At 44.6% G+C, this 22,500-nt stretch overlaps 2 protein-coding genes across 14 annotated transcripts in view; one reads left to right on the plus strand and one right to left on the minus strand.

The window, feature by feature from the left end:
- ptprdb (protein tyrosine phosphatase receptor type Db) overlaps positions 1-15,161 on the plus strand; it is a 64,649-nt gene extending 49,488 nt beyond the window's left edge. For 4 of the 11 annotated variants that reach the window (XM_076990654.1, XM_076990660.1, XM_076990657.1 and 1 more), the window contains 21 exons: positions 2,543-2,640; positions 3,265-3,521; positions 3,685-3,778; positions 3,898-4,107; positions 4,263-4,423; positions 4,631-4,642; positions 4,733-4,845; positions 5,874-5,906; positions 6,605-6,702; positions 7,276-7,399; positions 7,712-7,887; positions 8,735-8,758; positions 9,243-9,362; positions 9,590-9,744; positions 9,877-10,162; positions 10,426-10,598; positions 10,864-10,996; positions 11,081-11,206; positions 11,614-11,768; positions 11,996-12,131; positions 12,293-15,161. In XM_076990654.1, coding sequence (XP_076846769.1) covers positions 2,543-2,640; positions 3,265-3,521; positions 3,685-3,778; positions 3,898-4,107; positions 4,263-4,423; positions 4,631-4,642; positions 4,733-4,845; positions 5,874-5,906; positions 6,605-6,702; positions 7,276-7,399; positions 7,712-7,887; positions 8,735-8,758; positions 9,243-9,362; positions 9,590-9,744; positions 9,877-10,162; positions 10,426-10,598; positions 10,864-10,996; positions 11,081-11,206; positions 11,614-11,768; positions 11,996-12,131; positions 12,293-12,361 — 2,753 coding nt within the window. In that variant the 3' untranslated portion in view covers positions 12,362-15,161. The remainder of the gene's footprint in view (positions 1-2,542; positions 2,641-3,264; positions 3,522-3,684; positions 3,779-3,897; positions 4,108-4,262; positions 4,424-4,630; positions 4,643-4,732; positions 4,846-5,873; positions 5,907-6,604; positions 6,703-7,275; positions 7,400-7,711; positions 7,888-8,734; positions 8,759-9,242; positions 9,363-9,589; positions 9,745-9,876; positions 10,163-10,425; positions 10,599-10,863; positions 10,997-11,080; positions 11,207-11,613; positions 11,769-11,995; positions 12,132-12,292) is intronic. The other 7 variants (XM_076990658.1, XM_076990662.1, XM_076990665.1 and 4 more) reach the window with 3 other exon arrangements.
- Positions 15,162-19,179: 4,018 nt separating this feature from the next.
- Positions 19,180-22,500, minus strand: part of ptpn9b (protein tyrosine phosphatase non-receptor type 9b) — a 14,428-nt gene continuing 11,107 nt past the window's right edge. For 2 of the 3 annotated variants that reach the window (XM_076990696.1, XM_076990695.1), the window contains one exon: positions 19,180-22,193. In XM_076990696.1, the coding sequence (XP_076846811.1) occupies positions 21,970-22,193 (224 nt within the window). In that variant the 3' untranslated portion in view covers positions 19,180-21,969. The remainder of the gene's footprint in view (positions 22,194-22,500) is intronic. The other variant, XR_013125233.1, reaches the window with a different exon arrangement.

Raw genomic sequence — 22,500 nt, forward strand, 5'->3', positions numbered from 1 at the left:
TCTCAGCATGGTTTTTCTATTTTGGAGAAAGGACATTTGTTGGACTTTAACATTTCTGATTCCTCAACGTTCCTCAGCGCTCTCCCTGGAAGGAGATGTGTGATGTGACCTCATTTCCTGGAAGGAGACGTGTAATGTGATCTCATTTCCTGTATGCCACACGGCCCCATGCAGTGCCCTGTGCGCCATCGTGGAGTGTTGATGTAGTGGTCCTGAACTTCACCGTCGTTCGAGTGTCATGGAAACCTCCCGTTGCTGAGCGACAGCACGGAAAGATCCAGGGTTACCAGGTGACATGCGTGAGATTTGCATCGGGGGAAAGAACATGGTCTTCGAGTATCAAATAACACCCGCTGAGAGATTCTCAGGTACAAAAGCACACACACACTCACAGACACACACACACACACACACACAAACACACACACACACTCACAGACACACACACACACACACACACACACACTCACAGACACACACACACACACACACACACACTCACAGACACCCACACACACCATAGGCTACATACGCAATTATTTACAAAAAAAATCTTTGACCTCTAGCTCTTTATGAACGTGAAATATGAAACAATAGCTGTGTTCACTCTTCAACCTTCTTCCCAATTTCAGGAGTGGCCTAACGATTCAGCTTGATGCGTGAGTACATTCACTGGAAAATTTTTCATTATCCTGCCATTTGCTCATAATATGTCTGATCATTTATTTTTAATAGTCACATATCATGGTCATGAAAATATCTTGAACAGTCTTGAAGGTCCTTACAATATTTACTACTGTTGTTAAGTATTTCTTCATGCAAGGGACAGAATGCATGCATGTATGAGTGAGTGTGTGTTCAGGGTCTGATTCTGTCTAATGTGAGGTACTCTATGACAGTGGCACCATTCATCTATAAGGCATCTGGACTTCGTAGCAAAGCAACATTCAAAAAAATAAAACCACCATGTATGCAACATTTAGTGTACTCCAGCTACCCTTGATATTCTGTAATTCCTCAGTGACGGTGTTCATGTCAAGATCAATATTACATCATAGCGATTACATCTTCATGCTTAGATCATCTCATTATTTCTTAGTGTGTTTATGTTGCTGCGTTCATTTTTCACACTCCACACAAATTTTACATTCAGTTTTATTTTATTTTTAAATTTCATTTGAAAAATTTTGTTTTAGTGTTTCACAGATTCCTGTGTTTCCTCCACAGTCCCATATGCTCCGGTGTTGGCAGTCAGCTTAACGTCAGTCAGCATTGCAGTCAAAAGTTGGCAGGCGCCCCCTGCTGGCCAAACGTACTGGGCTACCGACTTTCCAACGGCCAATCAGTAGTCTCTTCCTACAGAGGTACAGTTTGGACAGGTGCGGAGCTACAGCGTCTCGCCTCTGATCGACGGCGCCCCCTACCTGTTCAGCCCAGCTTCTCATGGCACCTGGGGTTACGGGCCACCTACTGAGGTCACGGCAGCGACCCCAGAGGTCACGCAGACGGCCGCAGGTATGCCAGCAACGACCCCGGCGACGACCCCGGGGGACGTACAATGCATCGGTTTGCGCCCGGCTTGCCAGTCAGCAGCGTAAGCTCCGCCTCCTCCAGCTGCAGGAAGATATCAGCCCTGTTACCACGTGTGGTGGGCGGTCTCCTCCAGTAACGGGAAAGACCAAGCCATGAACATGGAGGTGACAGAACCGAGCGTGGTTGTGACGGGCCTGAGTGGGGATACTGAGCATGTGGTCAGATTGTGTGATGAACGAAGAAAGCCCTGGGATCTATAGTTCCCCATTACATACTAGAACAGAATACTTCCCTCCAGGAAGGTAGGACACAAACAATCATACAACAAGCCTACCCCTTCTTCCCCATACCTGTCTCTCTCTCTGTAGAGAGAACTGCCTGTCTGTTGATCTGTCTGTCAGTCTGTCTGCGTGTCTCTTGTTCACTTAAAGTCTCTGTCTATTCTGCTTTGAGTTGCTTTTTGTTTTCTAGTGATGTACAGCAAGGTCATGTTCTAAGGTGACACAGCTGAGCGTAGGTGTTGTTACATAAATGATGTCTGCTGAAAATATGGGATGTCTGCTGTTCGGCTCCTGTATTCTACCGGTTCACTTATGTTAGGAAATATTAGAAATGTTATTAGTAAAAGTATGAGAATCAGTGGAGCAGTTAAGGTGATGAACTCTTCATTGTTGTTCTCCTCTTGCTGCTCTGCATGCAAATACCCATCAAAGACTGTAATCAGATTTCTTTTTAATCCCCACTATTAAATGCTTGTGATGTAAACTGGTTTCAAAGGGGCTGTTTACTGGCATCCAGTTATGCTGTAAGTGTTGATGTCACTCTGATTTTACAGTGCGAATACAGACGAATCACGGAAGGGTTTTTTCTCCAGCCTTTCTTGCCTCTTCCCTTTTAAACGTGTTTTTATCCACCGCCGTTTGCCAGTTGGACTGTTCTGAGAGTACGGGTGGTGTGGGAAGTGTAATTGAGGTGTTTGTGTTGTGTGTTTTGTTGTGGTGTCTTACAGTGTTTGCTGTAAACTTTCGCGTGAAAGCCACTATGAAGAGTTCAGTGCTGCTGGCCTGGGAACCACGAACTCCCCAAAACAAGGCCCAGACTTTCATTGTAAGAGCTGCACAGTATGTCTGTGTGAGTGAGTGTGTGTGTGTGTGTGTGTGTGTGTGTGTGTGTGTGTGTGTGTATGTGTGTGTGTGTGTGTGTGTGTGTGTGTGTGTGTGTGTGTGTGTGTGTGTGTGTGTGTGTGTGTGTGTGTGTGTGTGTTGGGGGGATTTTAGTGGAGGTGTTCACTGGAGTGGAGGGTGCTTGTGGTATATGTTAATATTCATGTGATTGCTTAGCGATTTCTGTTTTTTCTGACCTCCCCAAGGTGATAGACCTCAGGTCAAGATAAGCTTCTTCTTTTCTTATGTAAAGCACTGGGAATTGCCAGTGTGTATGAAAGGTGCTATATAAATAAAGTTGCCTTGCCTTGCCATGTCTGTAATTCTGCAACTTCTCTGACTATGTTATGTGTGTGTGTGTGTGTGTGTGTGTGTGTGTGTGTGTGTGTGTGTGTGTGTGTGTGTGTGTGTGTGTGTGTGTGTGTGTGTGTGTGTGTGTGTGTGTGTGTTTGTGTGTGTGTGTGTGTGTGTGTGTGTGTGTGTGTGTGTGTGTGTGTGTGTGTGTGTGGGGGTGTGGGTGTGGGTGTGTGTGCGCTGTTTTATTTTTCCTGCATCCTTCCTCCTCCAGATCACGTACGGCGACGGCCAGAGCGTGGAGGTGGACGGCCGTCTCGGCCAGCAGCTGGTCACTAAGCTGAAGCCGCAGTCACTTTACTCCTTCCTGCTGACCAGCAAAGCGGACGGCACCGGAGGCCTGCAGCACCACGCAGAGGCCATGACGGCTCCAGACCTGCTGCCCACCAAACCCCAGTTGCTGGAAAAGCCCAGCTCTCAGAGCACAGCCACACTGCAGCTGTCCGGGGTGCAAGGACAGGCCAACGTCAGGTCAGCCTCCACCTCCACCTCCACCACCACCACCACCACCACCCCCACCCCGTTATTGACACACCCTTCACTAGCAGGTGATGTTTGTGGCTGTGTTGTAGACTGGAGTGGTTAGTGTTGCCACTGTTAGCACCACTGACAGTGTTCCTGCCTCATGTTGCAGGGGCTTCTACATTGTCGTTGTTCCGCTTAAGAGGCAGAGAGGTGGAAACTTCCAGAATCCTTGGAGTGAACCAGATGAAATGAATCTGGATGAAGTAAATCACATACAATAAATTATAGATTCAACTTCTGATATTTTCAAAAGTGGTAACATTCCGGTGTACAGGTTTGGAAATGTTGGGTTTCAGTGTTCGGTGTTTCTTTCATTACACAGCTGTTGAGAGAGATTAACGGCACGGGGCGATCGGTGCGTCTGCGGAGGCAAGCTGACCCGAAGGCGTACATCAGCGCCCACTTCCAGAACCTTCCGTCTGAGTTTATACTAGGGGACGGACGTGTGTACGGGACATTCCTGAACCAGCAGCTTCTCAACGGACAGGAGTACGTGTGCTTCGTGCTGGCTATCTTGGAGCTGGGCCAGAATGTGAGTGTCTCACTCTCCCTCACTCTCTCACTCTCTCTCACTTTTCCTCACTCTCTCACTCTCACTCTCCCTCACTCTCTAACTCTCACTCACCTTTATCTCCCTCTCAACCATCTACTCAATGCGTCTGTGTCTCATTCGTTGTTGCTTGGCAGACCGTGTTCTCGACCAGCCCGTTCTCCGACCCGGTGGCATTCTCGGACGTGGAACCGCAGCCAATTGTGGATGAGGAGGAGGGTCTTCTCTGGGTGGTGGGGCCAGTGCTGGCTGTCATCTTCATCATCAGCATCGTCATCCTCATCCTCCTCTTTAAGAGGTAAAACAGGATGGATATAAGAACAGGGTGATTATAACAACATGTCAGAGGAAAGAGGAGACAATAAGGTGAACTGATTGGACAGAAATTTAGTGTAGCTGTGAAGGTTAGAAGATTCATGCCTCAATCTCTTCATGGCTTTTAAATTTATAAAATATTTTGATATTTCTCTTTTTTTTATCTCCCTTTCACATGGACACAAACCAGCAAGCCAGACAGGTGAGTGAGTAGTGAAATATCACAGGACACTCATTGAAACGGCTGAAATGCAGAAGGTGTTGACGCTGAACTTGGGCCCTGTGGCCACAGGAAGCGTGCAGACCTGGAGGGCAGGAAGTGCAGCTTCCCCAACAGCAAAGCCATGAGCTCCCAGCATCCCTCAGACCCTGTGGAGCTACGCAGGATCAACTTCCCCACCGCCGGTGACACACGCCAGTCCCCTCACACACACACACACACACACACACACACACACACACACACACACACACACACACACACACACACACACACACACACACAAACACGCCAGTCCCCTCACACACACACACACACACACACACACACACACACACGCCAGTCCCCTCACACACACACACACACACACACACACACACACACACACACACACACACACACACACACACACACACACACACACACACACACACACACACACACACACACACACACACACACACACACACAAACACGCCAGTCCCCTCACACACACACACACACACACACACACACACACACACACACACACGCCAGTCCCCTCACACACACACACACACACACACACACACACACACACACACACACACACACACACACACACACACACACACAAACACGCCAGTCCCCTCACACACACACACACATGCCAGTCCCCTCACACACACACACACACACACACACACACACACACACACACACACACAAACACGCCAGTCCCCTCACACACACACACACACACACACACACACACACACACACACACACACACACGCCAGTCCCCTCACACACACACACATACACACACACACACACACAAACACGCCAGTCCCCTCACACACACACACACACTGCCAGTCCCCGAGCTAGCCACACACACACACACACACATGCCAGTACCCACTCACACACACACACATACACACACACACACACACAAACACGCCAGTCCCCTCACACACACACACACATGCCAGTCCCCGCGCTAGCCAACACACACACACACATGCCAGTACCCACGCTAGCTCACACACACACACGCGCGTGCGCCTAAGCCACCCGGTTACTGTGGGTGCACCCTCTTAACACGCGACCTGTACCGGCATGCGTTTGATATAGTCCGGGAGCTCAGACACACTGGACACACACACACACACACACACATGTGCACACACTGCAGAGTAACGTCAAAGTTGTGCTCTTTCCTTTGTAGGTTTGCGCTCATCTGGTTATCGACGGTTACCAAGTCAGTTTGGGTTGTTCGCTCGTACATGCGCCCTCTGACCTTTTCTCTGAACTAACAGCTCTGAGCCATTCTGATTAAACTATGCTAAACACTCATCTGCTTCTACTCACAAACTCACACACACACTCACTCACACACACGTAACTGTCATGTGTCATAATGAAATTGAGTTGAAAAGCTCCTTTTTTGTAATAACAGCCACAGCCATAATCTGATAAAATCTAGAAAAACCAACCACTGCTTGCAAGCTCTCTCCCTCTCTCTTTGTCTCTCTCTCTCTGTATCTCTTTCTCTTTTTTTCTCTTTCTCTCTATCTCTCTTTCTCTTTCTCTCTCTGTATCTTTTATCTTTCATTGTATCTCTCTCTGTATCTTTTTCTTTCTCTGTATCTCTCTTTTCTTTCTCAATATCTCTTTCTGTGTGTGTGTGTGTCTCTCTCTCTGTATCTCTCTCTCTGTATCTCTCTCTGTATCTCTCTCTGTATCTCTCTCTCTCTCTCTCTCTCTCTCTCTCTCTCTCTCTCTCTCTCTCTCTCTCTCTCTCTCTCTCTCTCTCTCTCTCTCTCTCTCTCTCTCTCGTGCATAGGTTTTCCACCTCTCTGTCAGCCGGCCTCACTGGCATTACACCTGCCTCTGTAACCTCTGTATGTCTGTGATGAAAGGACCGCCTCTTTCTCACCTCACATTTCTGATTGGCAGGTATGGCCAGCCATCCACCAGTCACGATCTCTGAACTACCGAGTTATGTAGAGAGGATGAAAGCCAATGAAAACCTGAGGTTGTCTCAAGAGTATGAGGTAAAGTCACATACGTGTTAATGATGCATTGTGCGTTTTGACATGAAAAAACCATAATTAATCTGAGGCCCAACCTCACTACCACTGTGGGATGACTGTGATAACGTTGCCTTGAGCTCCAAGTTTTGGCTGTCTACAGTTATGCTACTGTTAGCCCAGTATGGAAATACTGTACCAGCGTTTCACATGGTAGGCAGGTCAGGGTCACATGCGGCTCTGAGGTCAAATGCCATGACAAACTACATATGGCTGGTGCAGTTGGACTGGGTCTGGGCTCCCAGTCCACTCACCGGTACCATCACTGACGTGAACCTGTGGGAAACACGTGAAAAAAATTCACTTTTTCATTCAGCAGTTTACAGTTAACACTGCCCATATAAACAAATCCAACACATTTTTCTTGGGTGACGTAAAGATTTTTTGCCCAGTACGATAATTAAAGAAATATTATGTTCCATTGCACTATAATTTTAACCAAGTACTGTGTGAAGGTTACATCAGTCAGTATAATTACACATTAAGTGTGTGATAACAACAGAGGCTGATGTTTCTCTGACGTTCCTCCCACTGAAGGCCATCGACCCTGGGCAGCAGTTCTCATGGGATCACTCCAACCTGGAGATAAACAAGCCAAAGAACCGTTACGCTAATGTGATTGCCTACGACCACACCAGAGTGCCACTGTCCAGCAGTGACGGTGAGATGCCGTGTGTGCCCGTGTGGGGGTGTATAACCGTCAGCTGATAGCCAAGGGAAAATCTTGAATTTAAAGCCTGTTTTGCTAAATACAGTATTTATGTCCTGCTCTCCTGCATCCTGCACAGTCGTTCCATGTAGATCAGTGTTTATTTAGTCAAGTGGTTTTTTTTGGTCTGATTTCTTTTTGTAGTGCGTGTTTGTAGTGCGTGTGTGAGTGTGTGTGTATATGAGTGCATGTGTAAGTGTGACATCTTTAGCTACGTAGTGTCAATCACCTCTCTGATCTCTCCATGTGTCGTCCTGTGCTCAGGTCAGCCGGGCAGCGACTACATCAACGCCAACTTCATCGACGGCTACCGGCGGCAGGGGGCGTACATCGCCACGCAGGGCCCGCTGCCTGAGACCATCAGTGACTTCTGGAAGATGGTGTGGGAGCAGCACACAGCCAACATTATCATGATCACCAAACTAGAGGAGAAGGCCAGGGTGAGAGTGAACACACACCCACACCAGCCAGGCCTTCCACTACCGCATGCAGAGTTGCTGGTATACAAACACACACACACACACACACACACACACACACACACACACACACACACACACACACACACACACACACACACACACACACACATGCTTCCACAGAAAGCAGAAATCTTATGTTGCATAGTGATCAAAACTGCCCAGGTGCTCCAGTGCTGCACGGTAGCAAAACTGGTACTGCTCCTATGGCGCACACACACACACACACACACACACACACACACACACACACACACACACACACACACACACACACACACACACACACACACACACACACACACACACACACACCTAATCCTGAACCTTGAGTCTGATTTTCTTCTAAAACTTCCAGTATTCACTATTCACACAACACCTTCCTCATTTACTGATGTATTACAGAACATTAATGACTGAACGCATTTAATGTTGACAATATGTCAGCCAGCCAGCCAGTGTGACCTGATTCAGTCCAGTGTAACTTGACTCTGTCCACTGTAATCTGATTCAGTCCAGTGTAACCTGACTCAGGCCAGTGTAACCTGACTCAGGCCAGTGTAACCTGACTCAGGCCAGTGTAATCTGACTCGGGCCAGTGTAATCTGACTCAGGCCAGTGTAATCTGACTCGGGCCAGTGTAACCTGACTCAGGCCAGTGTAATCTGACTCAGGCCAGTGTAATCTGACTCGGGCCAGTATTATCTGACTCGGGCCAGTGTAATCTGGCTCAGGCCAGCGTGACCTGATTCAGACCAGTGTAATCTGACTCAGGAGAAGTTTGATATGTTGGTGTGTTGTTCTACAGATGTCCTCCTTCTTCTTCTCCAAGGCAAGACGCCTCCTTCCATTTTTTTTATCACTCCATCACTCGTGCACTCTTTTGGCGTGCTGCCACTCCGCCTATCGGCACCTCTCTTACGTTTGTCTGTCACCACTCACTCACACTCACACCCCACCTTACCTTCCCAACACCTCCGTGCAGCTACGGTTTGATTTTAACCATGTTAATCTGTAATCGTGTTGTCACTGCATGCTTACGGTTATAGAAATACATCCTGACAATGACAACATGGTTGTATTTTTAGAAATGGTGAAAAGCCTGATAATAGTTGCTACTTCAACAAGACACATTGTTTTGGCTTTCAGCCTTCTGTATTCACCCTTGTGTAGTCGGAATTTGCTGTTGAACTATTGCAATGATTCATATTTTGCTGCTATATAGAGCATTGAAGCATTTTAATACAGAGCTGCTGTGAGCTGCTGCATGAGAGCGCTCTGCACTGACCTCTGACTGCGGCTCTTTTCCCGGACAGAATAAGTGTGATCAGTACTGGCCCAGCAGAGGCTCGGAGACGTATGGCCTGATGCAGGTGTCCGTGCTGGACACTGTGGAGCTGGCCTCATACTGCGTCCGGACCTTTGCCCTCTTTAAGGTAAACGCACATACATCCGTTGTATCTTTGTGTCTGTCTCTCTCTCTATCTCTCACATTTATACCCACACACACATCCATGCATATTGATTAGCACTCTCTATCGCTCCACACTGTGTTCTTATCTTCCGTCTCTCGCATTATCACCTTCCCACTCCCTCTCCTCCTCACACGCTCACACTTTCTCCCACGGTTCCTCCCACTCTCAACCGTCGGGTTGCGTCACAGAACGGCAGCGGCGAGAAGCGGGAGGTTCGGCAGTTCCAGTACACGGCGTGGCCAGACCACGGCGTCCCCGAGCACCCCACCCCCTTCCTGGCCTTCCTCCGCCGGGTCAAAGCCTGCAACCCTCCGGACGCCGGCCCCATCATCGTCCACTGCAGGTACCCACACACCTTCGATATATGATAGAAAGGGTATCTACGTTTTATCTACCTCACACTCTCTGTTTGTCACCCCCTCTTACCTCACTCTCTCCTCCCACCCGTATCCATGCCCCTCCCCCACTCCGTCAGTGCGGGCGTGGGACGCACGGGTTGCTTCATTGCCATCGACGCCATGCTGGAGCGGGTGAGGCAGGAGAAGACGGTGGACGTGTACGGCCACGTCACGCTAATGCGCTCCCAGCGCAACTACATGGTGCAGACGGAGGAGCAGTACGTCTTCATCTACGACGCGCTGCTGGAGGCGGCCGCGTGCGGCAACACCGAGGTGCCCGCGCGCAGTCTCTACGCTTACATCCAGAGGCTGGCGCAGGCCGAACCGCCCGACAACGTCAGCGGCATGGAGCAGGAGTTCAAAGTGAGTGGGCTTTTTTTTTTTTGGGATATCTTTACTGAGAATGTGCCTACAATCAACTGTCTCCCCTTCATATGTAACTCCAATTTCAGTGAACCGGGATTTAAAAATTATTTTGATCATTTCATTTCTCAATAAATGTCCCCCCACAACCCCCCACTGGACATAAGACTCAAGCTCTGTTTTTGTCAAAGGAGACACTGAACATCTGGTTTAGGTTTCATGAGTGTTATCTCTGCTTCTTCTGTCCCGTTTGGTGCTTTCAGAGGTTAGCCAACGCACGGGCACACAACTCACGATTTGTGAGCGCCAACCTGCCCTGCAACAAGTTCAAGAACCGACTGGTGAACATCATGCCCTACGAGACCACACGAGTGTGTCTGCAGCCCATCCGAGGCGTGGAGGGCTCCGACTACATCAATGCAAGCTTTATAGATGGCTACAGGCAAGAGCACGCTTCTTATGCTAACCACTAGACTACTGAAAAACATTACTTATTAATTATTACTTATTACGACTAATAAGTGTTATTTTATTACATTTTTTAAAACGAGTCATCAAAAGATCAACAGAGTATTGAAATTTACAAAAAATGTGGATATTTCTGAGGCAAACCAGTCAGTGTAGTGCATAACTGTAGCCCTGCAGACTGTGATTGGGGTGAGTTTTAGAGTGAGGGCTCTCACCGGGCCCCTGCTCCACACCTGCAGGCAGCAGAGGGCGTACATCGCCACCCAGGGTCCGCTGGCCGAGACGGCGGAAGACTACTGGAGGATGCTGTGGGAGCACAACTCCACCATCGTGGTGATGCTCACCAAGCTGCGTGAGATGGGACGGGTCAGTCACCTGCGCTCACGTTGGTCCTGGTCCCTCGTGCACACCAGGACTGTGAAGGACTGAAGGGTTTGTGTGTCGTTGCAGGAGAAGTGTCATCAGTACTGGCCTTCTGAGCGCTCAGCACGCTACCAGTACTTTGTGGTGGATCCCATGGCTGAATACAACATGCCACAGTACATCCTGAGAGAGTTTAAAGTGACTGATGCCAGGGTATGCCACTGTATCGCTGTATCTCTCTCTCTCTCTCTCACACACACACACACACACACACACACACACATTATTATTATCTAGTATGGTTCTTTTGTGCTCTATGTGTTAAAACCCTTCAAAATACTAAGTATAACCCTAACATTACTTAACTAATTAAGACGTTTTCCACTATTGCACTTTTTCCAAGTTAAATCTTTTGAAATGGTGTGTGGGTGGCAGGAAAATGTCAGAATTCTGATGTCTTGCCATCATTGTGGAAACATGTTACACACACTCAGTGAGTCACACAGGCTCTGTTTCACCATGTTCTGATCTGTTTTCCTGGAACAGGCTGCAGTGAGCAGGCCACACACACACACACACACACACTCTCTCTCTCTCTCATACTGTGCTTCTGGTCACAGGACGGCCAGTCGAGAACGGTACGGCAGTTCCAGTTCACTGATTGGCCAGAGCAGGGTGTGCCAAAGTCTGGCGAAGGATTCATTGATTTCATTGGCCAAGTGCACAAAACAAAAGAGCAGTTTGGTCAGGATGGGCCAATCACAGTGCACTGCAGGTGAGGACCTGCTCTTGAAAAGATACAATATAAAAACTAATACAAATGAAATGTATTAATGACTAAATAAATGACATCTCTTTCTTCTGAATGTTTTGTTAACATGCATATGTGTGTGTGTGTGTGTGTGTGTGTGTGTGTGTGTGTGTGTGTGTGTGTGTGTGTGTGTGTGTGTGTGTGTGTTGTGTGTGTGTGTGTGTGTGTGTGTGTGTGTGTGTGTGATACAGCGCTGGTGTTGGGAGAACAGGTGTGTTTATTACTTTGAGTATAGTACTGGAGAGGATGCGTTATGAGGGAGTAGTCGACATCTTCCAAACTGTCAAAATGCTGCGAACACAGCGACCAGCAATGGTGCAAACAGAAGTAAGCAAGCACACACACACACACAGATTAAGAGTTTAAAGAATTTGAAGTATTTGTCTATTGGGCTCAAGTGTGTGTGTGTGTGTGTGTGTGTGTGTGTGTGTGTGTGTGTGTGTGTGTGTGTGTGTGTGTGTGTGTGTGTGTGTGTGTGTGTGCCATAGGAGCAGTACCAGTTTTGCTACCGTGCAGCACTGGAGTACCTGGGCAGTTTTGATCACTATGCAACATAAGATTTCTGCTTTCTGTGGAAAACCTGGCCGCGTTACCCTCATCATCCTGTGCTGAGTCATCGTCTCCCAGCGTCACTGTCTTCACACTGTCTGTTCTGCATGCCATGACACTCATTGCTAGAGGGATTAGAGGGTCCCCCTGTTCAGTTTTAAGGTGGCACCGAATTGATTTCACCTCAATTTAGCACTCAGATATAATCCAGTCTTGTAGTTTGCCACTCTGGTAGTTGTTCGGAAAGCACAAATACATGCTGGAGATACAACGAAAATTCTTGTGCATGACATTTGATTCGTCTAAGACTCCCAGATGGATCTGATGTTTTTACAGTAATTCAGAAATAAGTTGGATTGGTTAAACAATAACAAAACAGTTGCTATAGACACTGTGGACAAAGTGCCTGGGAGACTCGTCAAACTTTACACAATGTTTTTTGACTAGTTAAGTGTTTTTAAATGAAATTTGCCGCAATTATTTATGTCACTGATTGAAACATGGTGATTACAAAGTCACTTCCTACCGTGACTGAAGAGAGACAAATAATCACCAAAATCTTGGGGAGCAATGTTTCACCCCTCACACGATACACACCGAGTCACGTGACGGAGCGGACCATTGGCGCTTTTACACTTGTGCAATATCGAATATGACTAAAGCACCAAGACTAATCCACAGTGTTATTTGTTGTTTTGTTTTGGGTGTTCCGCTTTCAAATGTGAGGCAGTAAATTGTGACATTGACAGAGAAACAGCTGGGGATTTTTTTGTTTTTTTAGGGGGGGGGGGGGGGGGGGGGGGTGGAGATTTGCTCCACTTGAAATGACCAGAGCACACTATCCTTTGAAATTCCCCTCAAAACCCATATTGTGACGTTCAGTTCATCAACACAGATGGCCGTTCAGCAGTTGTAGTGCCTTATCGTAGTTTTAAATATTTTGTTCGTTTTGATTCACTGTCATTTACTTTAAGCTGCATTTTACATTTTAGAACATTCCTTTAAACTCTAAAACACTCTTCCATGAGCCACTGAAAACAATAGTAGTTTTTAGTAATTTTTTTTTTTACAAAGCCATATTGATCAACCCAGACGATAGCAGACGAAGTTTAGGAATCATTGCTACATGTATACGCATGCACATTTTTACCAAGTTGAAAATCTTAGACCCAATTCATGAATTTTGAATCTGACTTGTATTGGATGTTCTATTTTTCTGTTTCAGAGGCAATATGAACAAATTAGTATTCTTACACTAATTTTTATGGCATTGTTTTAAAATTGACATTGTTCTTGCTTCTTAGTAAGTCTTCTGTTTCAGAACACTACACAGTGAGGTGCTTTGATATTCTTTTGTTTTGGACACATTCAGTTTATGGGCATTTTCACATTAGTTGTTTAATAGTTTAAGAGGAATTCTTAGGGTTTTCATTTTCTCAAAAACCTATATAGTTTCCAATTAGAATGAAACATTTAATTGACACCAATAATTAACTAATGGCTAAATGATTGATTCTTTCAACTAGTGTCATTACTAGACCTCACCATTCATCTCAAAATCAAAATGCAACCTTTTTTAAATAGGCTACTGTTTTGTTTTGTTTTGTTTTTTTACTTTTTTGCCAATCAATTGTCCAGCAGTCTATTACAAAGATCTGCTGTGACCCCATTTTACAAAGACCTTTCATTTGCAGATTAGGAGGCAAAGCAGCCCAGATATCAGAGCAGCTGGAGATATGTGAAAATGCTCTGTGTCTCTGTTCTTGACGGTGGCCATGGTGTTTTCCACACTAGAGAACAGGGAGGTGTCTGCACTCTCGTTCTATGCACTAACCCATATTAATTCTTCAGCACGGAATCTTACTTATGCCGTCTGAGAGAGAAAAAAATCACTGTATTGCTCACAGTGTGTGCATGTTGAGATCTAAAATGAGTATCTTTTGGTGTCAAAGTGTAAAGCGAATATACACTTGTAGTGTTAGGATTAAATGTTTTACATATGACGAGATGTTCTCGCTCCGAGTCCTCCGTCATGACTACAGTAATTGGAAGAGTGGACATACCAAGAATCTCAAGGAATAAATGAAAAAATGTTTTACCTGGAGCCAAAGGTTCAGTTGACTTCATTTTAAACATGGTGTTGATCCTCTGTAACATGTATGGCAGTATTGTTCTCCTCTAATCTTTCTACTTCTGCATCTGCTACATTTCTCTGTACTTCAGCAGTTGAAATAAACATGTTCCTAATAACTACATTTCTGAATTGCAAAAACTCTACCATTCACCTTTGAACTTAGACCAACAGTGGTGTGGTGTTTCCCCCCGTGTTTCATCAAACAAGTTTGTTTCTTCATTTTTTTTTTACATTACCAATCTTTGAGAAATTGGTTATGTTTATTCAACATTAGCTGCCTTTTATTTTCAGGTTTCCATGTTGTGTCTGAAATGTGAGTACACAGTTTAGCTTATTTGTGAGACTATGATGCTTTATCTAGAAATTTACCTTCACAGCCAACGTTCTACTATGAACACGTGATATGACCAAATATGCATTTTACTGCCAATTTCACTCTGTCAAACGTTAATGGGAGAGTTTCTGTAATTTTACTTGTCAGTTAATGTAAACACAGGTAAGGCCTGTCAATGATCATTTACCTCTGATTTTGTAGTAAATGTAAATATTTTAGAGAAGTAATCTTATGCTTTTTTTTAATTTTCCTACTTATGTTGTGAGGACAGACTTGTGTGAGAATACTGGGGTATTCATGAAGCTCTTTATTTGTTACAAATAAACTGGGAAGAAATGTCTGGGCACATCATTTTTTACTTTTGAAATGTGTAATACATTTATAGCTGGTAAAGATTAGACTAACTGATCAATTATGATTCCAATCTGAGTATTTCTTGTCAAAGCGTAAGACACTACAAAGAACTGGTCATCAAAACACTGATTACTGTCAGGTACTCTTGGGTGCTGTCTTCACAGACTCTACCAGTATTTCCAAATAATGAAGTCTTGGCTATTATACTAAGTGTGTCCAGTAATTGATGTCTGGTTTGGGAACATCTGGACAAAGTAATGGCAAAATCCAATGTTGGTGTTGCATTTTGGCTTGCCTGTCTCTAATATTCATAATTATCAGTAGTTTTACCACGGTATGCCGAGCATTATTAAATAACTACAATATTTTATGATAAGGATGCATTAATAAACAGTCCTAAAGACAAATTTAAGATTTCTTAAACAATAACATGCATAACAGTTATTAATTAATGAGTGCATAATGTCTAGTTATTAATGAACCAAAACTTAGAACTACTGATATAAGTTATTTAACACAGTGTGCTTAATTGTAGATAACGCCCAGTTCTGGTGTTATCTAAAGCCCCTTCTCACAAGTGTCTATGACTGTGAATGTAATCCACCCCCAAGCACAGATGGTCTTTCAACAATCTAGAATATTTTTGGATCTGGCCATGAGGCTCTCTGCTACTATTCTTGACTTATTCACTAAGCGGTGATACGACCGCATCTGCTTTAAAGGCCACTTGGGAGAAGGACCTGGGCATGTCATTTGATGTGAAAGGTTGGGACGAGCTCATTAGTACTTCTGAGATGTCATCAGAACAGGGCTGGTTCAGGTTAAGGTGCTTCCTCCACGGGCTCCTCTGGGTTCCCCACTGGCTGTACGGGGGTGGAGGCTGAGGGTCTCTTCCTCCCACTGTGCTGTCTAGCAGCGGAAGGCTACCTGCTGCACATGCTGTGGAAGCTCTGGAGAGGGCTACACGATAATAGCCTGAAAATTAATGTCAGATCTTTGTCGTAATTTGTATATCCTGAGAGATCAGGATGTCTCACGTTGGCTTCAGACAGGGATTAATGCTGGCCAGACAGATTACAGTGAGAGGTTGGAAGTCCCTGTGAGGCTGATCTATTCAGGACAGGATCCTGCAGCTGCCAAGAAGACGCCTTCAGGCTGATGGAAAACTTGGACCAGTACTATGATAAACGAGGAACATTTCTTGAATGCTGTACTGTGAAATAATGAATGTTTATTGTATTTGTATGAGGAACAGGAAAAGGGATGTTTGAACAATTAACTACATGTAATGTAATGGTCCCAGGATTGATTGCAGCTGCTCTTTAATACATGCAAGCTTTAACTCCTCCCTGACTGCTCTGGGTTTGTTTTTCCTTTCATCGTCCTAATACAAGGGGTGTGTGTAGTGTTGTTTCTTGTTCTGAGGAAAAATCAATTAGAAGTATTAATCAGCACAACAAAAAAACCCATTAAAGGCATTAATCGGTATAAGAAAACACTGTGTGCTGCATGGTGCTAAGTGTTGGTCTTGGTGGAATATTCTCATCACTGCGACCTGCCTACTCACGTACTAGAGCCCACAGGAGCTCCATGTCATTCCCTAGCTGGTGATCTGCTGTGATATTATGGGCTGTTCCATATTAAAGACCAGCTGAAGTGGCTGGCTGCCCAGTGCTCAGAGCAGATGACTGTTCATTCACATCTTACACTGACTTCAGAGTGCAGTTTCTATAGAAACGACATATTACTAGCAAACGATATCATTAATATGATTAATATCAATTTATCTTTTATATAGGATTTGATCAAATCCATTGTAATCCTATTATATGACTTCCATTAGCCATCAATCTGCAAATAAGCAAACAAAAATTCCTGCCCAAATGCTGCTTCTGTAATTCATGATATAACATAAATGTAGCATTGGTAAAGATGGCCATAGTTATGTCAGAGTGGAGCATCTGGAGTGTGTTTGTTTCGACTTAAATCTATTACAACCTTGTCTACAATCCAACAGTTAGGGAATCACCTGAGAACAGCAACACACACTATATTGTTAATATTATTTGCTCACCTTCCTTGACTCACATATGAGTTTAAGTGACATCCCATTCCTAATCTATAGGGTTCAATATGATGTTGGTCCACTCTTTGCAGCTAGAACAGCTTCAACTCTTCTGGGAAGGCTGTCTACAAGGTTTAGGAGTGTGTTTATGAGGATTTTTGACCATTCTTCCAGTAGCACATTTGTGAGGTCACATACTGATGTTGGATGAGATGGCCTGGCTCTCAGTCTCCACTCTAATTCATCCCAAAGGTGTTCTATTGGGTTAAGGTCAGGACTCTGTGCAGGCCAGTCAGGTTCACTCACACCACACTCTGCCATCCATGGCTTTATGGTCTTTGCTTGGTCATGTTGGATGAGGAAGAGGCCATCTCCAAACTGTTCCCACACAGCTGGGAGCATAGAATTGTCCAAAATGTCTTGGTATGCTGAAGCATTCAGAGCCATTCAGAGCCACTAAGGAGCCAAGCCCAGCTCTTGCAAAACACCAAAAAGCCCTCTACACCAAACTTTACACTTGGCAAAATGCAGTTAGACAATCATTCTCCTGGCAACCACCAAACCCAGACTCGTCCATCAGATTGCTAGATGGACAAGCTAGATGGACAAGCGCTAGAGTCCAGTGGTGATGTGATTTATACCACTGCACTTGGTGATGTATTGTTTGGATGCAGCTGCTTGACCATGGAAGCCCATTCCATGAAGCTTTCAGCGCACTGTTCTTGAGCTAATCTGAAGGACACATGAAGTTCTGTAGTGATTGACTGCAGAAAGTTGGCTGCAGAATACTTAGGAGCAAGGAAATTTCACGACTGGATTTGTTGCACAGGTGGCATCCTATCATAGTTCCACACTGGAATTCACTGAGCTCCTGAGTGACCTATTCTTTCAGAAATGTTTGTAAAAACAGTCTGCATACCTAGGTGCTTAATTGTATACACCTGTGGCCATGGAAGTGATTGGGACACCTGATTCCGATAATTTGGATGGGTTAAAAAAAATTTTGTTGATATAGTGTACATCCAGTTTTCTAGTGATCAAATTGTATTCAACTGTTTTTTGATCTTCAAAGGTTCTAATTGAATCTTTCTAATTGAAGGGCATTAAAATACAATAACGTATGTATGTGTAAAACTTGGAGCAACCTGAACATTTGTGGTACCCCTTCAAAGAGGACAACCCAGCAACCACTGAAGATGCTGGAGAGCTACAATCCAAGGACTTTCAGTCTTTCAAGATCCATCTTACTTGGTTTTATTGACCTGTAAAAAAATACACATCTCACAAAAATGACCAAATAAAATAAGAGCTAAATCTAGCCACTGCAGTAACATCCCATTTAACGTAATGATTACACAATCCGAGAGTGACACAATCTCACAGTATTCATCCAGAGGAACCTACACATTAGTGCACACTTTCCCATTGTCAGGTGACTTTTGCTGTATCCCCAATTACCAACGCATGCTTTTGTATGTTGCATTAGCTATTTGTTCACGGTCACTCCATATGAAAGGGTTTTGTAATTGATTGTACATTTAGACAAATTTAGATTTCCAAACAGCTGCAGTATGCTCAAATTAGCATTGGTTTATATAAAATGAATTACAAGGAATCAGCTTCACTGGTACTGAGCACTATAATTTACAAAGCTTACAAATCTTATAAGAGTATCTGTTTACCAAAAGGACTTACCAAGCTAAATGTGCACCTGTTTAAATGCAAATGCTCAAATACCCCCAGATTCCCCAGAGTTATTATGGGACGAGTATTTCTGTTAAGTCACAAACTGGACTGAATCCAGAAGACTTCCCAATAAAGCTCAGTGATCATCACATTGGTATTCACCAATCCTGTTTTTTAAAGGTTAGTTGGGTATTTCAGATGCAGTGGGCACACAGTATTTTGTTGGCCACATGATGCACACAGACACACGGTATCAGCATAATAGTCATGTTTACTATGACACTCATTCAGATGGCAGGTCAAAAGGCCAGTACTCAATCACAAAAATATTGGGCACAAATCAATGAAACTAAATGAAAACACAGCTGGATTATCTTTGCTCTCAAAACAAATATCACAAACACACCTGCACACTTGCCTTTCATTCAATCTATTCTGCCCACTGACATTCATTACTTATGGAACAATCAGGCATGTATAGACACAGCCCTATCCTGACTTTACTCTGTAGTTTAATGTTCATACAGTTACCAGCTGATGAAAGAAAACAAGTGTAAATCCTAGAATCTTTTGCAAATATTTCCTTTCATTTCCTTTACTCCATCATTTGAAATCATTGACAAGTGGGGGAAAAACACTAGAATATTGGCATGGAAACTGCTGCATTAAGAGTGAACCTTGAAACCTTTTTGAGAGCTAGTTTCAGAGTAGCTGGACTTTCCATTTGGCTTCCAGCTCCCAACTTCCATTCAGTACAGTCACTTAACTGATGTATCATTTAATCTTAGATTCATGATCAAATCAAAAATGGCTGCCACTAAGTCAACATCACTTTGCAGCAGTTATAGAAGCACATCAGCAAAAATGCCATTACCTCAGACATTTGAACAGAATGCATTAATCTATTTAGCCTTGTGCTAGCGACCCAGGATACCAATTATATAAGGTGTATTTGCATTTTCGTGTGAAGCATTTCTTTAACCTTTGCCTTGGTTTCTTTAACCTTTGCCCTGGATAATCCTTTAAGAAACAAAAGCTTGGTGAGCTCAGGCATGCGGTAGGTAACACAGTCTTTGATCTGAGGAACATCTCCCAAAGCAAAACAAAGGCCAGTAACAGCCAGTAACATCATCCCAGAAACAGTGTGGAACACCTCAGTCAGTGTTCTTTGATTTTGTTAGCTTATCGAATTACAACAGTTTGTCTTTTCATATATATATTTTTTTTCGTTTCGTACCAACATTCAGAAATCAATACTGCTAGACATAAATAAAATCAGACTATAATACAGTTTGCTCTATATGACACAAAAAGATGATCACTATGCTTTGTTTTGAAATTATATTTACCAGAGGTGTATAAAAAGGGAAAAAAAAGTGTTTTGACACTAGGACAACGGCAAATATACCCCTGAGATTAAAAAAATAATCCTTGTGTTTATGCAAGGTCGGTTCTTCTGCTCTTTTGAATGACTCGCTGCGCTACGGAAAGCGTGAAGGCACAAAAAACTGAGGCCCCGGAGGTCTCGGGGCTCCACACGGGGCACCTTGAAGCCCACACCCATCACGGCTGAGGGGCTGGTAGGTCAGTGGGGTAGCTGCCTCTGCCTCCAGTTGGGTTCTGCGGAGGGAGGAGGGGAGGCGCAGGACTCTGGACTGAGATGCGGCCGTGGTGTAGGGAGAGGAGCAGGAACAAGAGTAAAATGGTTAGGGCACAGACAGCTTGCACTTCTGCTTGTTTTTAAAAGGATCAAGGCAGTGTTTCAAAGTTTAGGGCCAGTATTCCCAAATTAGGTAAGAATTAGGAGTGCTGAAACAGGATCAAACTGCCATATGGTCACACTGAACAGTAGGGACTGGTTTCCAAAGTGGATTAAGCCAGATACTTTGTTCTAACAATAGAAAATTACAGCCCATTTGTTTTATATAAGCAGCAATCAGTGCTATTCACTAACTAAGGGTGTTGAGGCTGTTCAAGTGGCCAGAGGCCTTCACAGAGCGGAAGAAACACCAAACTCTTTTTTTCTGTTCAGTACTTCAGTTTCATCTCTGTCACTCTCGCAGAGACAGCGAGCGAGGGAGAGAGAGCGAGAGAGAGAAAGCTAGATCCATATATAATAATAAAAAAGTCAGCCCTCCTATTCTGGGTCACTTGGTGAATATGAGCCCTGGATTTAAGGCCAACTTATGAACAACCATCCGTTAGGACTGGATGCAGGACCAGAAGTCAAACAATTGTATAATATATAGCATAGTCTTTCATCTGATATTTTAATCTCTTCCTTCCCATATATGTGTGTGTGTGTGTGTGTATATATGTATATGTGTGTGTGTATTCGAAGAACATCAAGAGTATTATATTAAAACAAGCCCCCCCAATGTTATGCACAATATATAAATGTACTTTACAAGAATATACAAGGCATAAGCCACAATACATGACCCATACATCCAAGCATTCAACACAGTACCTTTGGCTTGAAGGTTAGTTTAGGTATGAACGATGGTGGTTAAAAAAACAAAAACACTTCAACACAACCTTTTTGTGATGGTGATTTGTTTTTTTTCAAGTTTTTCACACAATTTTCACGAGTGTAACGTGTGACACTATGATCTGAATATTTGAAGCAATCCAAGTATCGAGAAAGAAAACAAGTAAACTGGGTAATATTTCAAGTTTGTCATTCCACATGTGCAAGTCAAAATATATAATAAAATAAAAAAAGAATACAAAATAAAAATAATAATAAATGATAAAAATGCTACAACTCGTACACCAAACCATAAATCACCGGCCGCAGCCAGATCAGCGTTTCTCTGTGTTTTCTTGAAAAGCAGCAGAGGACAGAATCCTCACCTGCTGCCTCTTCTCCCTTCACTGTCCGCTCCACGCACGCTCCGCCCACGCTCCGCCCACGCTCCGCCCATGCTCCGCCCACGCTCGGCTCGGAGGCCAGGAGTTCACCTATGGCCAAGTGTGTGGAGGCGGACGACGCAAATGAGCACGATGCACAATTCTCCTCCGTTAGCTCCTCCCTCCCACCTCATTCGCTGTCCGTCTCAGGCTCGGTGTCGGACCAGTCGACGGGCGGGAGGCGGCGCGTCTGCTGGGCGTGCTCGATCACGGCCTGGTAGCAGAAGTAGTACTGGTCCCACGTCTGGATGCTGAAGGCACGCTGTGTGCGCATTCGCTGCACCGTCCGCTTCACGTCCACCGTGCCGATGTCCTCCAGGCGCGAGAGGCAGATGTCCACGGTACAGAAAGTCCCTGGGGGCAAACGGGGATCACAGGTTGGCCAAGTTCAAATAACAGAGGGGGAGTGGGGTGGGAATCATTCAGGAGTTCACTGAAATCCTAAACTTGTGCCTGTAAGAGGAACGCCCTGAATGTGAAAACGTTCGACATTAAGGGTCATTTAGACATTAAGAGTAATTTTAAGTGTTTTCCCAGTGGGCATTTGTCAGATTCTTGGTTTGGAGTTTCCCAACACAGTCCACAGGGCTGACCTGACAGTCCAACAGTTGTACTCTGTCCAAGTTCCCAGCACATTAGGTAAGAGCGAAAACGTGGAACC

The sequence above is a fragment of the Brachyhypopomus gauderio genome, unplaced genomic scaffold (genome assembly GCF_052324685.1).
Source record: "Brachyhypopomus gauderio isolate BG-103 unplaced genomic scaffold, BGAUD_0.2 sc77, whole genome shotgun sequence".
Classification (NCBI taxonomy): domain Eukaryota; kingdom Metazoa; phylum Chordata; class Actinopteri; order Gymnotiformes; family Hypopomidae; genus Brachyhypopomus; species Brachyhypopomus gauderio.